This window comes from Rutilus rutilus, assembly GCF_951802725.1.
Source record: "Rutilus rutilus genome assembly, chromosome: 4".
Taxonomy (NCBI): Eukaryota; Metazoa; Chordata; class Actinopteri; order Cypriniformes; family Leuciscidae; genus Rutilus; species Rutilus rutilus.
Window position 1 is genome coordinate 27,717,540 of NC_140212.1, and position 23,161 is coordinate 27,740,700.

The following is a 23,161-nucleotide window of genomic DNA, read 5'->3' on the forward strand; positions in this document are numbered from 1 at the left end:
GCCTCTCCGGCCCAGGGCCGGCAGCCCACAATCTCACCAACTTTGTTGTTTCTTGTTTATTTCCACAATTTCACACATTGCATTTGTTGCTACATCAGAAAGTTGTTGGGGGTAGCAATCACAAAAAACAAGTTACAAAATATATTACTTTTCCAGCAGCCAAGGACTACACACTTTACCCACACAAAATATGATAATATATCAGTCATCACAATACAAATAACTTGAGTTTCAAACAATTATGATGCAGCATGCCAACTCAAGCTGGATACTGTTGTACAAGATCTGCAAGAGCTTATAGCCAACTTTTCTTCATTCAACGCCGAAGAAATCGATTGAGACTAATAGAATCATCAAAATCCTTCTTCAGGAACTTCATGAAATGTTTCCACTGCAAAGGCCATGCAAGTATACATTTAATGAGGTGCTCTGAAAATGATAAGCTGATGGTTCTTTTCATAGTTAAATGGATCTTTTCCATAGTTCCATTTCCTCCTTCCGGTTTCATTCTGTCACTCACCATTTTACTTGTATGTATGTGTGTTTAGATTAGTTATGTTTGTGATATAGTTAATAAAACTTGTGCACGATACGTATTTGTTTCTGATTCTCTGCTTGCAGCAAAGTTTACGTTACGATTTAGATTTTGACTACAGGCTCTTAGTAATACTGTACATTAAGAAAGACATTTCCCTCCCCCAGAAATGAATATGTGTTGACGGGACGAACAGGTGGGTTGATTGTAATATTAATTTTACTACATTAAGTTAATTCTATTAACTGATCCAAATATTCATAATCAATTATAACAAGTTATGATTAATTATTAGTATTTCTTTAGAGCTAATTTGCTACAATATATATGGAAAAGCTGATTAAGATACAAAAGCTGTGTTTACATTTAAGTCTTCACAGTTAATTTGTACATGTAAGTAGCTTTCTCTACCGTGAACGAGATTATGTTATTCCCCGATGCTGATGTACAGATCAAACGTTACATATGAGGTAGACATATTTCTCTCAGTTGTTTCGTTTCTTTAACTTTATATCGCAACGCTGTGCTGCAGTACTGTGGGTTCCCTCAATACGTAGCTTAATGGACTAAATACAGTGATATAAAAGACCAAACTTGCACCTTATTGGGATATAGGGTATACTATTTAGGCTACAGGCAAGCAGACTCAGAATATGAACGTAACCCGCAAAGTCTCACGCTTAGTGTTTCCCAGTGATATACTGGCATAGTTGGCTTGACAATGACATTGAATGTTCGATATTCACACATTTAGGGGCCGTCTCTAAAGTTACATATGACATTGGTATACACGTTTCTAACTTCAATAGCATTTGAAAAGAATGACTTAGTCATAAAACCAACTGTAAAGAGTTCATGTAGGTGTTAGGCATGATGCACACTCTTTCATTTGTCCTACTTGTTTAAAGGTTAGAACTTTTTTTTTTTTTTAAATGAAAGATCAAAAAGGATAAACAAAACACATTTATTTTCACAGCCTTCTTTGAACATATTTGCAGTGGCAAGGAACCCAAACTTCATCTGTGACAGAAATAGAGAAAACATCCTTGGGAGAATCCAAGCTAAATTGGGGTGCAAGTTCTCCTTTGGCCAGGGTCTCACATAAGCATGCCTTTTCCCGTGTCTGTAAGTGTGAAGGCAAAAAAAAATGTATTTGACACTGATCACAATTGAATCCCATCCATAGTGAATGTGCAGGGGTGTTTCTCAAAAACAGCGTAAGCAGTTCTCTCCTGTGTGAATTCTTATGTGGCTATTTAGGGTTCCTTTATGAGTAAAACTCTTTCCACATTGAGGGCATGTGAAAGGCTTCTCTCCAGAGTGAATTCTCATGTGGTTATATAGGGTTCCTTTATGTGTAAAACTCTTTCTACATCGAGGGCATGTGAAATGCTTCTCTCCAGTATGACTTCTCATGTGTGCATTAAGGGTTCCTTTATGTGTAAAACTCTTTCCACATTGAGGGCATGTGAAAGGCTTCTCTCCAGTGTGAATCCTCAAGTGGCTTTTAAGGCTTCCTTTTTTAGTGAAACTCTTTCCACACTGTTGGCAGGTGTAAGGACTTTCTCCAGTGTGAATTTTCAAGTGGGTATTAAGGTTTTTTCTATGTGTGAAACTCTGTCCACACTGAGCACAAATGAATGGCTTCTCTCCAGTGTGAATTCTCATGTGGGAATTAAGAATTTCTTTTCGTGTGAAGTCCTTGCCACATAGTTTGCAAGTGAAAGCAGTCTCTCCAGTGTGATGTCTCATGTGGGTATTAAGGTTTTTTTTATGTGTGAAACTCTGTCCACACTGATGGCATGTGTAAGGTTTCTCCCCAGTGTGAACTCTCATGTGGACTGTAAGGTTTTGTTTTTGAGTGAAACCTTTTCCACAATGTTGGCAGGTGAAAGGCTTCTCTCCAGTGTGAACTCTCATGTGGATTTCAAGACTTTGTTTATGAGTGAAACTGTTTCCACACTGATGGCAGGTGAGGTAACTGTTAGTTTTGGTTTTCTGAGCTCTGTTTCGTGAGGAAGTATTTTTAGTCTCTCTGGATGTTATGACTCCATGATGTTTCTCATATTGATATTTCTCTTGCATTTCATCTAGTACTTCACTTTCCTCTTTCAGCAGCATCAGGTCTAAAGTGAAAAAAGACAAATAAAAAATGTAACACCAGTTCCACAAAGCAAGACATATCAAAACTAACCTAAAAGCATCAAAGCATCAAAACCAACAATATGCTTGCTAGATCCTATATGCACTAAGTTTGTGAAAAAGGAGTTGTTTCAAAATCTATAATCTCAGAATCTCTTCTCAACATTGTTAACCACTAAAAACCTGCAGTCCAAGAAAGCTGGCAATTATCAAACACCTTATCATTTGACCCAGGATAATTGGATTATTATAGACCAATAGCAATGTTTAGTTTTGCAAAGAACTGGAATTTCAGTCAGGATTTAAGCTCTATCTTTGCACAGAAACTGTCCTTATTAAAGTTACACCTTTTAACAACACAGATCACAACATTTGCTTGGCCAGCATGAGAATTATGTTGGCATTTGTGGACAAGCAGTCATATCTAACTACTACCATTTTGCTTGTGTAAAAGAAGAGAGGTCTCATTGAAAAATCAAACACCTTGGAAATGACAGGTATGTACTATGTTTCAGGAATGGCACAAAGGTGTGTGACTGTTCAAGTCTTTGGGCCCTATTTTAACGATCTGAAACGCAAGTATCAAACGCGAAATGCACACGCTACATTATGGCCAAGCATGCGCCCTTAAAATAGCATCTGAAAAACGCGCCACTGACTTTAGACTAGGTTTTTCCTGGTCTGGGGCGGAATTGTTTTCTGGAACTGCAAAATAGCACCAGGGAACGTTTGCGCCGGAACACGCCTCCTTTTTTCGCTGAACCGCCCCTGGGAGCGCAAGTTTATTCCCTTATTTACAGACGTGCGTCTGTGGAGAGAAAAGTCCGCTGTCCGCTGGGTGCAAAATAGGAATGATACATGCGTCGTTGTACAAAGTCAATTGTGCTGGGTGCAAGATAGGGCCCATTGTCTTTAGATCGGTGTGTTCAATAATGTGCTTTTTTTTGTCATTTGTTGTGTATCTTTGGATTATGTTGTGTTGTAAATAAATCCAAACAATCAAAAAGCCATTCTTTTTTAAGTCTCTCCTCATTCTTTGTGCAAGGTTCCTCATAATGATAGGGCCTGATAACACCTGATAGGGCCATTATGGGAGGGTCTTTGTCTTTCTCAGGTGTGAAACACATCAATATTCATGATGATTCACGCCCTCCTCGTATAAAGCTTTCTTACACAAAACATGTCTTACAAATTTTAAATCAATATATTGTTTTATCTAAATGAGTAGGCAGGATGATTTTCACATAGTTTTGGAGCAACAGGGTTCGTACACCTTTTCCAAGATCAAATTAAAGCACTTTTCAAGCACTTTCAAGGTCCATTTTACCAGCACCTTACACCACCGTAAATAACATACCAATACATAGTCAAAATTAATATTTAGTGTTTTTATCGCATTAAAAGAGATAATGCTATAAACAGCCAAAATTGTGTTTCGTAATAGCAGAAGGATCATATATTTAAGCAAATCACAAGTTTTATTTTTCAAAATGTATCAGTGTCTAAGTAGACTTTGCTTACTATCTAACCTGTCTGAATCAATGTTAAAACAATTACCCCAAACAAAATCACTTGACAGGTTCACTTCACTTTCAATTAATTTATTGAAAACATAAAAAATGCAAACATTCGTCTTTGAGGTAGACAGTCAATCAGATTCAGCTCATTGACCTTTTTTTAACAATATTGTGCAAATCAAAACAACCTGAGTTGTCAAACACAGAATTAACAACACAAAATAGTGCAAAAGTATATGCGGCCAAAAGTGCTACATGTGCGTTATAAAGATTAGGCCAAAGGTTGCATTTTATGTATAAGGTCTATAACCTCAAAGTGCATATTTAATTTAACAATCAACTCAACAAGTAAAGAAATCAACTTAAAGTTGACTTCAATCGACTTTATCCACTCCTGTTGAAAAAAAATAAAAAAAATAATAAATAAAACAAACAACAACAAAATATACACCAAACAACACAGAATACTGCAACACAAAGTACTGCAAAACGAAACAAATCACCTTAAGTGGCCTTTATCGCCCTTTTGAAAAAAAAAAAAAACCTGCACTAAACAGAACATTGTATGTTAAGGCCATATGGTACATTAAGGACCTATGAAGGAGTGTCTTTGAGCTCAATCAGCTTGTCGTTTAGCTGTTTTTCTACAGCCTCCAGACTTCTTTGTTTTTCTTTTGCAGCTCTGCGAAGACAATTTGATTTCGAGATGAAGCTGAGTTTTCCAACCGATTCAGCTTTCTCTGCATTACTATCTGCAGATTTCAGGAGGACACTTATGTCCTCCTCCATCCTCTTCTTTTTGGCCTTGATCTCACCTATCTCCTCCATTATTCCCTTCCTCTTCTGAGCAGTCTGCTCATCTTGTTTTCGACGTTTTTGGTCATCCAGATAATTGTGATATTTCTGTCTGGCAGCAGCTGCAGAGAGTAGTAGCTCTTTCGTGTAGACTATGTTGAGCAGCCCTCCAATATGGTTCACATGGTCATGAATGATCCGCTGAGCAATCAGAGAATGCTCTTTCAGGTTCTCCACCATCACCTCTTTGTTAACGGAAAACCCTCTCTCAACAGAGGCTTGACCATGTGAGAGGACCAGGACGAGTTTTACTACCTCCCAGAGATGGTGAAACTCTGCCTTGTTTGATAAATGTTCATGGAAGAATTCATCCAACCTTCCCATCTGTGGGTTGAAATTCCTGAAGGAATCTGACGCACACATCAGATTGTGGTCATAAAAGTGGCCAAACTCCCTCAGAATGTCATCACAGCTTTGTTCTTCAATGCGGCCAGATTCCACGAGGAGTCGTAAAACAGTGCTGAGTTTTCGGACACTTGTCTCTTTGCTTTTGAGGAGCACCCTTGGATCAAGGACAGACATGCCTCTAACAAGTGGATATTTAAGTGGTGACTTTTCAAACAGTTTGGACACCATCTTCAGTAAAAACAGCTTGCAGTTCTGTCTGAACTCCAGGATCAGCTTCTCAGAGGAGTTTTGTTTCATGTTTTCTAGGGCTCGCTCTGTGACAAATCCGATTCTCAGTTTGGTGACATCTATGTGGTTGACTGAGTTAGCATAGTCAACTTGGAGAAGCTTTACAGGGGTAGTTGCATCCTTCATGACACTGGGCTTGACAAACTTCTCCATTAGACTCCTCAGCATATTTGTGAGATCACCGGACATAAACGGCAGCATGGGTTTGTCTGTCTGGTATAACTTTAAAAATGGTGTGATTTCCCTAGCTACCATTAGAAAGAAGTTCAGCTTTGCTGGGAAGAGGGCATCTTGCACAACCATCTCAGCCGTCTTGAAAGACTTTGTAAGTGGTTCGGTTACAGTTTTCATTTTAGCAGCACTGACGTACATTTTCAGAGAGGGCAAAATCTGAAGGGCACGCTCAGCCACCTCCACATTTTCCAGCCACCGATGACTACAGAAGTCAAGAGGGAAGGATGTGCAACCAGTGACTTCTGTGTAGTCCTCCCTGCGAGCTGGAACATCCTTGAATAGCCATTTAAGGCTTGACAGAGCATTTCCCAGCTCCCAGTCTGTGGATGCACACCCTGCTCTGAAGGAGTTGTGTAGTATATGTAATCCACAAGTTCCAACATTTAACATTTTCTTGCCTGTTTGTTTCTCAATGTTCTGCTGGGCCAGTGAGAAGAGCTTCAAATTAACATTTGGGCCATCCATCGCCAGCTGAATCAGGTTCTGGAAGCTTATATCCGAACACACTTGTTCAACCTTCTCATGCATTTGTTCTGCAGTGTGATGACCCATGAAAAATGATGTTAGGTACCTTGAGTGTACTTGGTTACCATCCCAAAATCGTATGTGCATGTCAAGCTGGCTTTTCTTAATTTCCCTATTTAGACTTTCATCAAACAGAAGTACATATTCAGACTCTTTCTTGGCTTTGGCCTTCATTAGTGAAGAGAAATGAGGAGCAATCCCAAATGTGGTGAGGTATGCTGCTTTTCTCTCCCCACAAGTAAATTGCTTTGCAATGTCACTGTCAGGAAACATGGTTCTGAAAATGTCTGCTGCATTCTCACATGATTTGTAGGAATAGTGGCTGGTTACAACTTTTGTTGCCCAGCATATTTCTGCTTGAAGTGTTGGATTAGAGCTGATAAATGGTTTTATGGTGCTTGTGGTCTTGCTGGTTGCCTGATGTGGATTAGAAGATTGGACTGAAGGAGTGGATGTGGATGGTAGAGGGACTACTCCACCGGCTGCTTCCGCTGCACTGTCCCTGCTGGTTGTATTGATGGATGTAGTTGTGCTTTTCTGCCCAAAAAAATCACTTACTACTGGACCTGTATTCAGATGACTTCGCATCAGGTCTTGATGCTTTTTTCCTATATAACAACAAAAATAGGAGGGAAATGTTATTTTTTAAATTAATTATGTTTATTCTCAATACAATTATCCGTAAAATGCTGAAAATGACAGTTGTCAGTTAACCATGTTGCTGTATAAATGCTGAATTATCACCTTTAAAAATGTTTATTCTCTTAATGGTTCATAACATAACATACAGTAAGACAGCTATGGAGACTGGAGAGTAGCACTGAATGGGAGGATTTGAGCCAAATGACATGCAGGTGGGTCATTATGTGTCAAATCAGACAAAATCCAGGAAAACAGTTGATGCACTCTCTAAGATTTTGCTCAAAGTTTATGCTACCCTGAATGGCAGTCTTTTCACACTTTTTCCCAAATCTAGGGCATGCAGTACAAACTTGTAATAGTTCAGTCATATTTACATGTTTGTCTTTCACCCTACAAAATTTGGGCTGCCTATGAATAATACTTTTCATTATATAATGTACAAATATTGCTTCCCAGATAATGTGATTTTCAGGCTGTAAAAACTGAAGTAATTTCAAGGGCTGAAAATATGAATACAGGATTTGAACAGAAAATCTTTACAGGCCTTGGTTTTGGACACATTCTTGATATAGACAAGGTTTGAACACAGTCTGAGACAGACAGTGCAACAACAACCTGTAATTCAATTTTAACCCAGAAGACTCTGAGAGTGCACCTGCCTGATAAATAGCCTATATTAATTAATTATTATTAAAAAATATATATATTTCATTGCCAAGATATAGGCTACACATTTATCTACTGGAATAGAGCAGTGTAAATATTGCATAAGACCATCCTCAATCTAACAGCAGGCTACTTGTATGACACTCTATCTGACACGATTTCTGTTCAGCAATCAACGATTGTTGTTATGCACTGGACTAACGTTTGCATGTTTTAATTTGCGGGTAGTTAACGTTACAGTTACTGTGCTGTAACTATGGCTATGTTCACTGCATATTCCAAAAATGTACGTGCCATAACGGACATGCAATACTAACATTACATCATCACACCAAGTACTCTCAGTCACAAAATGCGCATTCCTAGCTAAGTTAGCAGTTACTAGCGTAAACAAATAGGCGCTAACCTGTACAGTAGGCTACTTCAGTTAACTTAATTGAAAAGTTTATGACTTACCTTTCATGTGACTCGAGAGAGCAGACTCGCCCATTGTGAAAAGCTGCACGTCTTTTTTGCAGACTTTACACGAGGCAACTCGTGGGGTTTGTCCCCGTTTAATCCACAATTTGAATTTAGCATCTTCCAGCCAACGTTCATTGAAACGACAACCTCCCGGCATGTTGAAGTAGTGGTTTCATGGGGGTGGATGGCGGAGTAACACGTGAAAATAGGCCGGCAGATCGCAGTCATACGCACAAGCGGGCACCGCAGGTTTCATTCTAACATTTTATTTCTCCATTCAATAAACGGACAATTCAGTCACATAGGTATTTGTTGTGGAAAAAAATTACAATTACATTTTAAGCATTTTCAAGCACTTTATCCAAAATTTAAGCACTTTTCAAACCTTGAAAACACAACATCAAAATTCAAGCATTTTCAAGGATTTCAAGCACCCGTACGAACCCTGGAGCAAATATTCTAGGTTACGTGATACAGTTTTCAAAAGTCTTGTGAAGAAATAATCAGTATGGGTTTCATGACCTTATTTCAGTGACAATTGTTTTTAGTTTTTTCACAAACCACGCATAAATGTCATTATTTCAAAACTACAAACTTTTATATACATGCTGCTGAATATAGTGTAATCAGACTTTAGCCATGAAAATGTCACAAGTAACAGAAATAAGCACAAATGTCAGAGTATGTCAAAACAGCTGCAGGGCCCAGAAAACACCTCAGACCCCAGAGGGTTAATAAGACAAACACGTCTGATGGAAGCTGATCCAAAGATGTCATTGTGTAGACAATCGTGAAGTCCATAAACCAATGAATTGTGAGTAAAAGTGATCCAGAGGTCACAAGAAGCGAATGTCAACTGAGGACAGGTAGTGCATGCAAGTTTATGCACTCTGGTAAGGGGCAGTCCCTTAACTGACATTGGGCACATGCTCCTGTCTGTCAAGCCAGACTTTGTGCAATTGGATGCTTCTGCCAAGGTCAGGTATGGATGCCCTTTATATAGGTGGATCTCGAATACGAGATGATTAAAGAGAACAAAGAGAAGTGATACAGAGCACAAAGTTACAGAGTGATCAGGGCACTAATTTTATGTCTGGACTTTTTGAACAGATGATGCAGACACAGGAAAGCCACATACTTTAATCTCTTATTGTGTTTCCTCCTCAGGATATCATCCGGAAACAAAAAACTTAAATCTATGGTCAGGAAATACTGCTTTGGGACTGTTAAGGAGTGGATTAGGGTGTTCCACTAGTGTTGTTTGCGGCAAGAGAAGCTACACAAGAATCTTTGAAATTTTGTTAAGTTGATTTTTGGACACTGTTTGAGGTCCATTAAAAATTTCTAACGTGTCAAATGTATTGTTTTACTAGTGCTTATGTGTATTTAAATGTCTGAAACCTAAATAAAAAAAATTAAATTAAAAAAAGTGTTTGAAAACACATTCAGAATATCATCCAACATTGCGTAGGTGGATGTGATCGAGGAATTTGGCTGTTAAAAGTATAACATTTAAAGCCACTTAAATTAACGAAATGACTCAAAGATTTGTTCATTTTGATGAACGAGATCGAACAAGAGAGTCAGTAAAATGATCCGAACTTCCCATCACTCAGTCATGACTCATGAGAGCAGGGGAAGGGGCGGGGCAGCGGCAGCTCAGCAAATCATATAGCCTATTTTGTGAATTGTTCATTCCTGGTTGATTTCTAACATTATTCTCTCAACAGACATTTACATCGATAGTCTGGCATTATAATTTATTTGCTTTTGGTGTACTGTGAAGTGGGTAAAACTGTTTTTAATGGCAGGCTAGCACAGCGTTTCCCAACCTTCTGACGAGAGCAGGGGTGCCGTGTAAAAATTGCTAAAATGTGTAAACATTTTTTTTTTTAAATCAATCTCAGATCGTTGGAAGTCTCTCAACAAATAATGCGCACAAATTTATAATAAAAATGCAAATCATAAGTTTTCGGCGTTGAATTGCGGGGGTTGCGCTTACGCGTGATTTTATTCCCGTGCCTCATTCCCAGTGCGTCCACATAAAGCTGCCTATTTTTCATGTTGCGCTTACGTTGAAAGACACACGAAAACATTGTCACAACGTCCGTCTTGGCGTGTATTCACATAAACACATCGGTTATGTCTGTGCTGCTGTCAACGGTAATGCGCGCGATTAATGTGTTTCAGTTTAATGCGTTAAAAATATTTACAAATATTTAACGCAATTAAAGCAGCATCCGTTTTTTTTTTTCTTTCATCCTTTCGCTAGCGTTACATTATATAATCACGTTCTTCTTCATGCAAATGCTTTTAAACCATGCAAGCGAGAAAATACAAATGAGAATGCGCTGTCTGTGATGCACGACACACGACACACAGAGCGATGCGCGCCAGAATCGACTTCTCTTTCGGAATCAAATAACACTTCATTCATAAAAAGATGCCATTAAACAATTATTTGAAATATACTGTCTTTATGTTGTTTCTACATTAATTTGGAGATTAACTGAGAAATTATTACATAAAATATATTAAAAACAAGCTATCTTGTGCAATTATAACATATAATAATTGAGCAATGTTTATATATGAATAAAAGCCTTAAATATGTCATCATGTAAAGTGATCTCTTCAGAAGAAATTAATGATTTCCTAGACTTTAAATGGATGGACAAAACATTTTGATAATATTAAAAATATCTATATGACAGTAGGCCTATACGGCAGTTCTTCCCTGTGGTATTGAAAATTGATACATTTCAAGGTATAGTATCAAAGTAGTATCGTGACAACATTAGTGTAGGGTGCCACACATTTTTTTCAATTTTCAAAGGGTGCCTTGACTGAAAAAAGGTTGGGAAACACTGGGCTAGCAGATACCGTTGACTCGCGCTAGCCTAGCACCGGCGAACTATGCAACTGGAAGGACTGGATGAAAAATGTTGAAAACGGTCTCCACTGATAAATAACACCCAGGCTAACTTGGAAATGAGGTCCGATGTCCAAAATCCTGAACCACCCCTTTAACACAAATTTTTTATTTTATTTTTAAATGTTGGTAACCAGACAGTTGGCGGCACCCATTGACTTCCATAGTATATTTTTCCTACTATGGAAGTCAATGGGTGCCGTCAACTGTCTGGTTACCAACATTTAAAAAATATGTACATTTTGTGTTCAGCAGAAGAAAGAAACTCATACAGGTTTAAAACAACATCAGGGTGAGTAAATGATGACAGAATTGTAATTTTTGGGTGAACTATTTTTTATGTAACACAGTGGCCCAGTAAGAGAATGAGATTTTATACCAAAATGTTATATGTTAATTAATTGATCACTGATAATTTTTTCACTGATAATTTTTTCACTGATATTTAATTTTACTAATAAAGTTATACAAATCATTCCACTGAATTGACTTGGTAATTGTTGCTACAATCAAGCACTTGTGGTACTCCCATTCGTTTCAATGTTTTTATGCTTTTAGCTTTTTGAACATGCGCATCATAATATATAGGCCTGTTTTACAAAACTTTACAAATTTTCCCTTAAATGTGTTATATATCACTGAAAATGGGAGAATCTCAGCTATAATGTGTTATATGGCACATATGCAGGATAATTATGGATCATTATGGAGCCCGAAATTCAGCAAATCTTTGACATAGCCTTAATCAATATTAAAGATATCGAGGTTATATTTTCACAGAATGTTCTTTACATTATGTAGGATGATTTTATGTAGAAAACAGTGAATCACAAAAAAAAGGACTTTAGCTGGGTTTTCACAGGCAGGGTCACATATATGCATATGACCTCAATATTTTTTGGTGACGTGATATATTGCTCATTATGTTTACATTTTGCCGTTCACGCTGTCATCTCGTCTGCTCTCTGTGTCAGAGCCGAAAGCGGGGCTCAGGCAGCTTTTTTTTTATTCAACAGAGCGGACATTGACAGGTGAAAAGAAGGTGTCAATTGAGGCGTTAGAGTTTTTTTTCTGACAACTACAAGTCAAGTCATCTTCATTTATATAGCGCTTTTAACAATGTAGATTGTTCCAAACCGGCTTTACAGAGATACAAGGATAGTTTAAAGTAACAGAGACTGTTTTGGCTTTATAGCAGTTCTTGAATAAAGTTATTTTTCAGCTAAAGTTAATTTGATTGATTCACTTCGGTCGCAATGGTCATTAGTTATTAACTTAGGGGCCGCTAACACAACACCGTTTTAACAGGAAACTCTACATAGACTTTAAACGCGAAACCTGTGAGAGCGCTGATGGCGTGCACATGAGTATTACGAGTTCAGTCTATTGGTATGCGCGTTTGAATATATGTGCACAGGTTTGTAATTCCCTACAAACCAAGCCTTAAAAAACTACTTGTCTGGCCTTAACATTTTGATACAGAATTGTATCACTTCGGGGTAGATACGCGAACCGAATTTTCCAGACAACGCTTTATCTGTAGAGTGGTAAAGGGATCCTCCATAAGGAGAAACTAGTTAGCACTTTAGCACCCCGCTATGACATCGGGTCCAGGCGCAGGTCCTTCATAAGATCTGGATGCAGTCTGGATCCGGCAGGCTGCGGGAAAACCTCGGGATAAACAAAAACACTAAAATTAGCGTAGATGCCATTCTGTTTATGATGTAACGTGTACATCAGGTTTTATGGGAAGTGTTCCCGTTCCGCCTGACCTGATCTACGCAGCATAACATTGAATTATAGAAGTCTATAATGTGTTATGTGAATGCTAGGTCAAAGAGATGTGTCTTTAATCTAGCTTTGAACTGACAGTGTCAGTATTTTGCTTGTCATGTTGTGTTTTGGCCTCTAGAGGTCCTCATGGTGCCCTCATGCCCAGCTTACTCAGCTTGTAATTGATGTTATTAGGTTCACATGTGTCTTGTTCTGCCGTGTGTATTTAAGTGACTCTGTCTCATAGCTTCTTTGCTTGGTGTTTATTTGTTTTGAAGCCAGTTGCCTGAGTAGGTGTTCTCTAACTCTGAGACTTTGTATTTTATTTTGCCTGTGGATTTTTCCTTATCAGTTTTATTTGTTTTTGTGGACTTACTCCTCTGGAGGTTTTTGCTTTAAGATTTTTTTTTAATCTTTTGAATATTTTCTGGAATACCCTCAATCTACCCCCGTATCAAGAGGCTGTGCTCGCAAAAGCATGCACATGTATCCCATTAAAATGCCCGCGACACAGTTAAATACAAATATTTTAGTTTAATTTGAGTTATAAGGTCAGGTTTGAACAAAAAATTTAATTGGAGGTGGTTATTTAAAGAGTTAAGTATCAATCCTTACATATGTTTTGTTCCAATGATTCCCACATAAAGAAATTGGTTCAAATCACTTACTGAAACAATCGTTGTCATAGAATACACTTGTCTGTTAACAATGAGTTGACAGTTTGAACGTTCACTAGTATTTTTTTTGAAGATCTGAGGTGAATTGTGGCTTTCCGGCTATAAAATACACACACAATTATATTCAAACTCACACAGTTTGAATAATGTTTATTTAACATTAAATAAACCACATAAACAGTACCTGAGATTATCATACTTTCTGTAGTTGTTCCAGCCGTGATGTAGCAGAAATAGTGACCGTTTCTAAAATAGAATCATCGCGTATCGGCGTCGCGGCTGGTTAGGACAACAACTCTGATTAATATGGAAAATATGTATTTTATCGTGTGTCGCAGCGTCGCGTCATGTCTGGTTAGAACACGGTGTTACTACAGTAGGTAGTCAACCAGAACGCCCGTTACCACCGCACAAGCTACCGTGGAAAAGTCACCGCGGCAAAAATAAACCAGTCGCATATCAAAGTCTTTCGCGAAATGACCGCCAGGTGGCGCAAAGGGACATTTTGCAAAACAGCAGCAATTGCCGCATTTTGAAACGTAAGTGGAGCTAATGTCAATTAACAGTAAGGATGAAATACTACAACTATGGTAATTTCCAACTTCTCTTACAAAGATCATTAGTTATTTACTTAGGGGCCGCTAACACGACACCGTTCTAACAGAAAACACTCAATGCGCTCTGGCCCGCTCATCCGCACAAAACAGTGCCTGGTGGCTCGAGAACGCAAACCCTTAAAATAGATTCCAAGGTGCAAGCCTTTTTTTTTTTTTTTTTAAAGGTCTCTGCACAAACCTCAAAAATGCAAACCCACAAAAACATAGACGGCATGTGTGAAGTCCTGTCACGACAAAAGAGCCTCTAGCGGGCCAGAACTACCAACACACTCACTATATGCCTAGAGACACTTTTATAAATATTGTTATGTTTCATTTCAACTGCATTCCGTGATATATTTTATACTTTATTATTATTACTTTATTTATTTTTCATTGTATAGTGTTATTAATGCTTTGGCAAGCTCTTAAATAGGACACTCAGAGAGTGACCCCCATGCAATACTTAGTGGAAAAACATCAACTCGATTCAGCACTTCAGTGCAGACACTCAAAAGTTAAAGAAATAGGACAAATAACCCAGGAAGATTACATACATGATTTGCAGATCAAAGTCACACAATTTAAAAATTAAAGTACTTCTACGGAATAAAGTCTGATTTTAAATTGGCACCATAGGAGATTATGGTCAGAGAAAGCTCATGAGAAGGTACCGCATAAACGACCACAGTCTCTGTGTGGAGACAGGCCGACACAAGTAAAGCTGGAGAGCCAGAGAGCTCATACTGTGGTCACACTACACTACTTTGGGTCAAAAGTCTCTGTTGTCATCGAAGACAAGTGAATGTGCATCAGAGATGAGAGGCAGGAGTCTGACAGGCAGGATCTGTACTTGCTTTTTATTATATTGAGAGATGAAAATTCCCTCTCGCATGCAGCACTACTCAGTGCCAGTGGTAGTGTGAGTGACAACACAAGGACTTTCTGAATGTTGGTGTAGATATCTGGATTGCTTCACAAGTTAACCAAGTCATTCACAGATGAAGCGGCCAGACGTTTTCTTGCTTGCTTCAAACACATCCATTCTCTTGTGGAGTGGAGTCTCTGTCAACACAAGCAGGATTCATATTTCTGAAATATGTTAGCAAGTGTTGCCAAAACTGTGCAAGCTTTGCATTTCCTGAGGCCAAGTTGAAGGATCAAAAATTAAAAAGTGGTCACACGACTTGAGAGATTAATATCTGCTTTCAAACTCCTGAATGAGACCTCCAAATGCATCATTCTTATCCTTGTCTGCATCAGCATTTGAAACAGTCTCTGTTATGTACTTGCATTTATTGTCAAGTAGAAGTGTCAGTTGTCCAATAGCTACCATGAGCTCATCTTTCCATTCACTAATAGTCAAATTTTCTTGCTGGAAACCGAGGGAGGTGAATTGCAAAATGTTTCCAGCGTCCAGCATGTTGGCCATGAAACACTGAAAACGCTCAGTGCAGATGTGTTAAGGTCACTGTCATCACTTGCAGCAACTTGAATTTGAATGGCAGGTAAAAGTCTCCATATTTTCAATAGTGTATCTTGCCTCCATGTAGAACATCTAATATTGTGAAACAGTATCCTAATATCACAAATGCAATCCCTTTCTCAACACACATCTTCTTTAGTTGTTCTGTTCTTTTTTTAAATAAAAGCGTAGCAACTTGACAACAAAGCAATTTGATGTTGCACAGTATGGAACCCTGCGATCAGCTGATTTGGCAGTTCTCCAGGGTGTGGGCGGTACATAATATGTGCACAGGGAATCCCCAATGGCCACAATCTGACGTAATTTGGGAACGACCCCGTTATAGACTCCCACGTTGACAGCAGCTCCGTCTGTCCACACCGAGACCAACTTCTTCCACTCATCCCCTAAACCACATGCATAAGAATAATTGCACAACTGCATCATCCCCAACACTTTGGGGGGGTGGTGGCGGGCCAAAAAAAAAAAAAGAATAATTGCACAAGCCCATCCACAATGTCCTGCACCGCTTGATTAACACCCAAATGAATTAATCCGAGGAAATCTGAGGAAAACTCTCCACTGCTGGACACCGACACAATGTACACAATTTCCTGCTCCACTTTTGTTATGTCTTCTGATCCGTCAAAAAGCACACCCCAAAATTCAGCTGCCTTTAATTTTTCACTTAAAGGCACACTATGCACTTTCCGTTTTTGTCAAACAGCGACCCCTAGAGTCGCTGTGGAGTACTTGTATTTAACGTTACTGTCGTAAATACGTTTCTCGCTTTCTTTTCCTTGACTCTTCCGACCGTGCTTTCCTAGTCGACTCTGCCATGATTCACGTCTGAAATGCGTGCGAGTGTCTTCCACAGAGGCCGCTTCATATGTTGTTGATGTATGTGACGTCGTGCCGTAAAGCAAGTCGTGATTCGGTGGGGCGCCACCTCTCAAACCTGCAATTCCCACCCCCCGCTTTGCTATTGGGATGATTTGCCCTACTACGAGTTTGTTTACCATCGAAATGACTTCGACACTGTTATATTAAGGTACAAATCTTGCATAGTGTGCCTTTAAATCTGAGCTGATTGTCTGTGCGATGCACTGCAAAATGCGCGTGCCCCCTTCTCGTTAGTGATATGCGGCCCAGACATTGACTCCAAACCTTTTGAAAAGCGGGATATCCTCCTCAAATGAGCGCATAGGACGTGCCTTTTTTGCTTTGTGAAAGGCCAACAGAAAACTATTACGCAGTGCTTGACGCTGTTCTGCATTCATTTTGTTCATCCACCTGCTAAGAGGATGAGTGGATGTCTGACTCTGACTGCGCCTGTTATCAAGAGTTTGCACTATGTTCATGTGCTTTTTACTATGATCATGCATTTCAAAAGCTATAGGACTTAAATTTTTTGTTCCCGCGTAATATGTGCTGCTTTTAACCGCGAGATTGGGATTTTCGCGGCATATTTTGCACCACATCTCAGTCCAGTTGTCATCTGTCTAGAGCCAGTGTATCTCATGAAGCCACTTTTCCGCAAAAACACGTTTTTTATTCTCAAATTCAATCTGGCCGTTTCTTTGTAGGAGGTGAAATGCCAAAGAAATTGCTTAACGTGCCTTGCTTCTTGGACATTTCGATGAATGATTGCAAATCCTAAAACCAGAGAAATAACAGCCCCGATTTTCGCCTCCTCTTTCGTGTTTAAAATAAAATCGTTTGAATGTGTAAATTGACAAGACCAAATTAACTTTCACTCTATGATGGTTAAATTTAGCAGTTAATCCGCGAATCACATGGCCAGGCGGCCTGGTCCTGCAATCATAAACTGCGATCCGCTGCACCCCTAATAATTAATGAACACACTCATCATCATGATTGCTATCTTACCAGAGATGGAGGAAAATCTTACTCCTGTAAGTAAACGTGTCCCTGTTTTCCAAAAGCACTTCCCTCCACAAACATATAGATAAATAACAGAAAAAAAAAAAAACATGCATCTCCATATTTTATATAAATGTTATTACAATTAACACACGCTCAAAAAACAAAGTAAATGAGTACACAGAGCCATTACAAGCAGGGGTGCACATAACTGGTGTGCAGGTGCGCATACGTGATACAAATAAATGATGCGCACCTGCACACTAGTTATGTGCACCCCTGTTTATAACGGGAATCCAGGCGGGAAAAAAAGTCCCGGCGTTTTATTTATTTCTGTCTTGGCTGGAACCCCATGTGAAACACCGGCTTATGGAGTCAAACTTTGACGAGAAGCTAAATAATGCACGTCCCTGTGAATCTCTGTGTTTTGTTTAGGCTAACACTTGATGCAGAAGTATAAATTGGCCTTTAGATGGAAATGAAGAGCCACTAACATTATTTTTAGATTTAGTGGAACTTGGAGCTAATGCAGAGGAAATTTATCAAGTATGGGAAACCTCACGCACCATGGTTTCACAGAAGCTGTTCTGAAAGCTGTTTTGCTTCAGATGAAGCTTTGCTTACTCTGTCATGATTGGAAGTAAAAAGTAGTGTTGCAGCAAAAATTGTTCATCTGTTCTTGAAAGACAAGAAAGAGAAGAAAGAGAAAGAGAAGAGAAGAGAAGAGAAGAGAAGAGAAGAGAGATGGTCCCGGGAAGCAAGTGAGAAAGAGGAAAGGAGAGAGGGAGATAACAGAAAGGGAATTGTTGAGATAAGAATTATATAAGAAAAAAATGATTATAAGACAAAAGCATCTTATGATCATTTGCACATTTGGGTTTATGTAAAGAACAAACATTTTAAAATACAATTTATATATATATATATATATATATATATATATATATATATATATATATTAATATTATAGTTTGTTAGATCAATACATTTGAATAAAGCTTTGTTTCAAGTGTTGTTGACTTGTATTTATTTATTGTGATGGTTCGTTTTATTCATTTGTTTGCTCATTTTTGTTCATGTTTCCTATTGTTGTCAGTAAAATATAATAATTTCATTAATTCATGCATTAATTCATTTCTTGACAGAAAATGTATGCATTCACATCAGCTGCATTTGTCTAATGTGTATTCATGCATATCTATGTCATATGACAATACACTTAAATTACAGTTTTACTACAATAGATAATTTTTGGTAAGAAAATATGTAATATAATTAAGTATTGGTCAGCATTTATCATTATTATAGTGCATAAGTGTTGGGGTGAGTTAGCAATGCAATGTTAATTTTGAAGAATTCGTATATACATATTTAGAGTATGAAATCAATAGTCTTCTCCTAAGGCGAGATCTTCGAGCAGCTGCTTTTGCAAACTGTTCAGACATTCCAAACATTTTGCTGATGTTGAAGAAAACTGTATGGTTGTCGAGATACTGATGAAATCAGGGGTTAGTGCACCTGCCGCTCAAACTAGTTTTTGCCCTTGTGATAACGTTGTAGGTCACATGATAACGTCAACATGGCGGATGATGTCCGGATCACATTGATACTTAACAAGCTCTAAAAACACTATCGGTATTATATAGCCTGATCATGTTAAGTACTCAATATACAAACTATGCGGTTTCAGATGCAGCCAGTGTCTGAATATAGGGAGGATTCTTGGCACTAGATGGATAGCCTTTAAAGAACCATCAAAGCTGGATGGCAACAGTACCCAGCACTTCACAAACACTTTTCAGATGCCTCGACTGATCCAAAACGAAACTGGATGCCTTTAGCTGGCCAGAAGAGTGGGATGTTCATTATGATGAGAATGAAGTACAAGAACTAGGCTCCCTTTTCCAGCTTCACAATAGCAAGGAAATTCAGAGAGGCATGAGGGAATACATTGACAGTGTTAAAACCACTGGTAAATGCAAAGAGCTGAAACCTCTCTTGCAGACGATAAACACACTGGTTATTTCCACAGCATTTTTGTTATATATTTTTTGATTAGAGTAGAAATCCATTTATTACATAATGTTAACTTGACTGACTGCTATATTTCCACTTAAAAGGCATTTTTATAATCTGGTCATGTGATCTCAACATGTCTGTCCAAATGAGGCGACCCGCTTCATGTCAAATAATAGCACTTTAATTAGGACACTTCATATGACATTCTTCAGAAAATATTAATTTCTGTAGAGCTGGACATTTTAAGAAGGATCAAATGACTGAGTTCAGATTTGAGAATGAAACCAACCTGTTTGTTCCTCAGCATCTTCTTGTTTTACTCTGAATGTTTCTTCAACCTTCATGTCTTCATTCTCTACTTTAATAAACGCCATCTTCATAACAGTGTCACGTGGATCTCAGCTGCTTCAAGCAGGAGTTTTTCTGCGAGTTTGGACACAGACATGATTAAGATGAGAATAATTAACAGAAAGAAAAATAAATCCAAACTAAATCTCTGGGTGCGTCTCAATCAGCTCTAGTTCAGTAGTTCAGTGAGTCAGTCAGAGTGAAAGTTAATGGATTTACCTGGATCTGGATGACCTGATCAGCTAAAAAAAACTAACTCAACTAGCAGGAAAAATTATTAAAAGAACACAAATTATACATACACTACTTAGTTACGAGTTTATAATTATTTAATGATATTAAATAGATTTAACAGATTCCACTTTAATAAAAAAAAAATATTTGCAGTTGGTTTATAAAAAAAATTCATTTCACACGTTTGTGTTTCTGTTGCCTTTACACTGTTTTGAACAGCATGTCTCGTCAGCGTGTGATGAATCGAGCTCTTCGAATCACTGAATCATTTGCGAAGTATTTGATTCAATTGACTCGGAGTATTAAAAACCCCGTTTCTGCCATCATAACTTTTTCCAGTAAACGAATTCGTGTTTACAATAATCTGATTCCCGATGTTGGAAGCGAAATGAGACGCACCTTTTCTGTTACTCATTTGTGGACACACTTTACATACAAAAATAACGTTCATTAATGTTAGATAAAGCAATATGCCTACATTTGTTCATTCAGTGATCAATTTTTTTTTTTTTAGATCGACTCTAAAGCTATAATTGGCTGAAAGATATGTATTGATTTAAATACCATAAATGCTTAAAATAACAAACCTTCTTAAGTCGAATCACAACAGACAGGGGGTCGCGGCGCAGACTTATGACCTCACGTCGTCTCTCACACCTAAATACAAGTCCCCTTCACACGCTGCAATAATCACAAACGGGCATAGAAGTTTACATGCAAAAACACACACACACAGTAAAATAATAAGAAATAAATATGGTATTCATATTTGAATCCTTGGAGAAATGCATATTTAAATACACCACTGTTTTCAGTAAGCCTGCATGGTTTAAAATTGCAATCAGAACTCAGTTTTCTCTACAAAGCTTACAATATACAAAGATTTCAATCTTTACAGCGATGTGAACTTATATGCTTAGGTATGTCAATATTCCATTGTTTGATTGTTTAGGTACAACATATACACACATAGTTATCTGTATATGGGTGATTCTTAGACTATGGGCACTTTTATGTACTTTGGTCATATTTTAAAAAATACATATAATTTTGGTCAAATTCCTCTTTCTTTTTCAAACTAACAATAAAACCTCCTTAAAAACTTTTTACTACCTTATTATTATTATTTTTTCATACTTTTCAACCCCCTTATAGGTGTCAAAATCCCCGTTTTCTCCTTGTCCCACACCCAGGCTTTTTAACTTCAACAATGAAAATACAGTTTAAAAATATGACTTATCTGGTAACTATTAATATACCTCAATTAAGCACTAGTAAAATAATTAAAATACCTTATAGTATTTAATGTGAGACCACTATCAATATTACTTTTTATACAAAATATAGCTGTCCCACAGTATTGGTGTAATTTCCACCACAACACCCCAGCAAACACATAAACATTAAAACGTCAGTGGACAAGAAATATAGAGGTAAGTTAATTCTTAGGAACTGATTTTACTTATTACATTAAAAGTTATGGATTGATTTATTAATTCAACATTATGTAACTACCCAACTTTGAACTTTGATCAAACAAAAATGTAGGCTACTCAAAAAAGGAAAAGAACTCATATCTCACAAAAAAAAAAAAATTAATACAAAAAAATAAACCAATATAGCAATATAAAATAAATTAGAACTTTATTATATTATATATTATAACCAATAAAGCAAAATAAATTTAATCAACAAAGAAAATACATTGTATAACAAAAGTTAATTCCCAATCATGTTGACAAAACCAACTATACAAAGAACATACAGATACACAACTGTAATAAATAATGCTAAAAGTATTGATATATGAAAAAAAAAAAAAAAAAAAAATACAATGTTGATTAATAGGGCTGTAACGATACGCGAAATGAAACCGAAATCTTTAAAGTTAATTTCGTTTTGTATGAATTGTATCTTAATTTTAATCAATGTTTCATCAACCAATTAACGTTACCTGGATTTAATAAATAAGAAGTAAATATAGCAGACAAGAGATAATCAGGACACTGAGGCGCCGGCGCCTGAACTAACGTTACTGCCTGAACTGGAGCTCGTCTCATAAATGAAACGAAACTCAGCTTATAAGGTAGCATACTTGCCTCACAGACCTGAGAAATATATCTATATTGAAATGTATACTTTTAAACAGAACAGACTGCTCTCTTCTTATGTAATCCGTATGAAATGTGCATTTCTCTCTGGCGCGTTCACTACTGCGAAGATCGCCAGTCAGCATCGTCAACTTCATCTTTGCCTCTGACACTGACAGAAAACACTTATTAATAAACAATTAAAATGTCTCCTTGCAATTAAATCAGTTGTTTGTGTCTAATACAATACCCCGTTTCCATGGTAACGCCCTCCGCTCCAGTTCAGATGCGGCTCGAATTTTCAGCGAGCGCGCCCATTAAAACACGTAGAAGTCACGCAGCATTTACATAAATTTAGAATTGATGGAGTGAATTATTTGACAATCAGAAAAAAATATCCTGAAACTTGATTCATTATTAAGTGGATAGAAGGTATGTGGCCATCGTCAAACTGTAAATGGAATGAGCATGAAAGCATTGAAAATGTAAAACAATGTTTGAAGTCATATATATATATATATAATAGGCTATATTATATAAGGCATGAACATATTTTCTCATATAGCCTATACAAATTTACAGATGTAACATGAGAAAGAATTTATAAGCTTTTAAGTATTTTTTTCATATATTTCAAATATTAAAAATGTATTTCAATATATTTAACAGTGCTTAATATGAATATATTAATATACAGTTATTAATATGCTATTTAAGTACTGTTGTTTATTGGGGTCTATAAATTACGGTGGCCCAGTAGTGCACAACACAACGAAATTCAAAAAGCAAACATAAGTTCACAACACAACGGAAACAAGCCGCAACACAACGCAAACAAGCCGCAACACAACGGAAATGATCCCAACCACTAGGGGGCAGTGTCGGCACTGAAAAGCCGATATTTCCTCAGGAGTCGAATTGGGACACGA

General features: G+C 37.6%; 1 protein-coding gene across 2 annotated transcripts; it reads right to left on the minus strand.

Annotated features, from left to right (window-relative positions):
- Nucleotides 1–1,465: 1,465 nt before the first annotated feature.
- LOC311288935 (uncharacterized protein) lies at nt 1,466–20,801 on the minus strand. Of its 2 annotated transcripts, XM_084406619.1 has the most exons (3): nt 20,730–20,801; nt 19,850–19,983; nt 1,466–2,661 (listed from the first exon to the last, which is right to left on the minus strand). In XM_084406619.1, exons 2-3 carry the CDS (start codon nt 19,938–19,940, stop codon nt 1,742–1,744), a joined length of 1,011 nt encoding a protein of 336 aa, XP_084262745.1. In that variant the 5' UTR covers nt 19,941–19,983; nt 20,730–20,801; the 3' UTR covers nt 1,466–1,741. The 2 variants fall into 2 exon arrangements, with proteins under 2 accessions (XP_084262745.1, XP_084262744.1); XM_084406618.1 differs by lacking the exon at nt 20,730–20,801 and having other exon boundaries at nt 1,472–2,661; nt 19,850–20,049.
- Nucleotides 20,802–23,161: the final 2,360 nt, after the last annotated feature.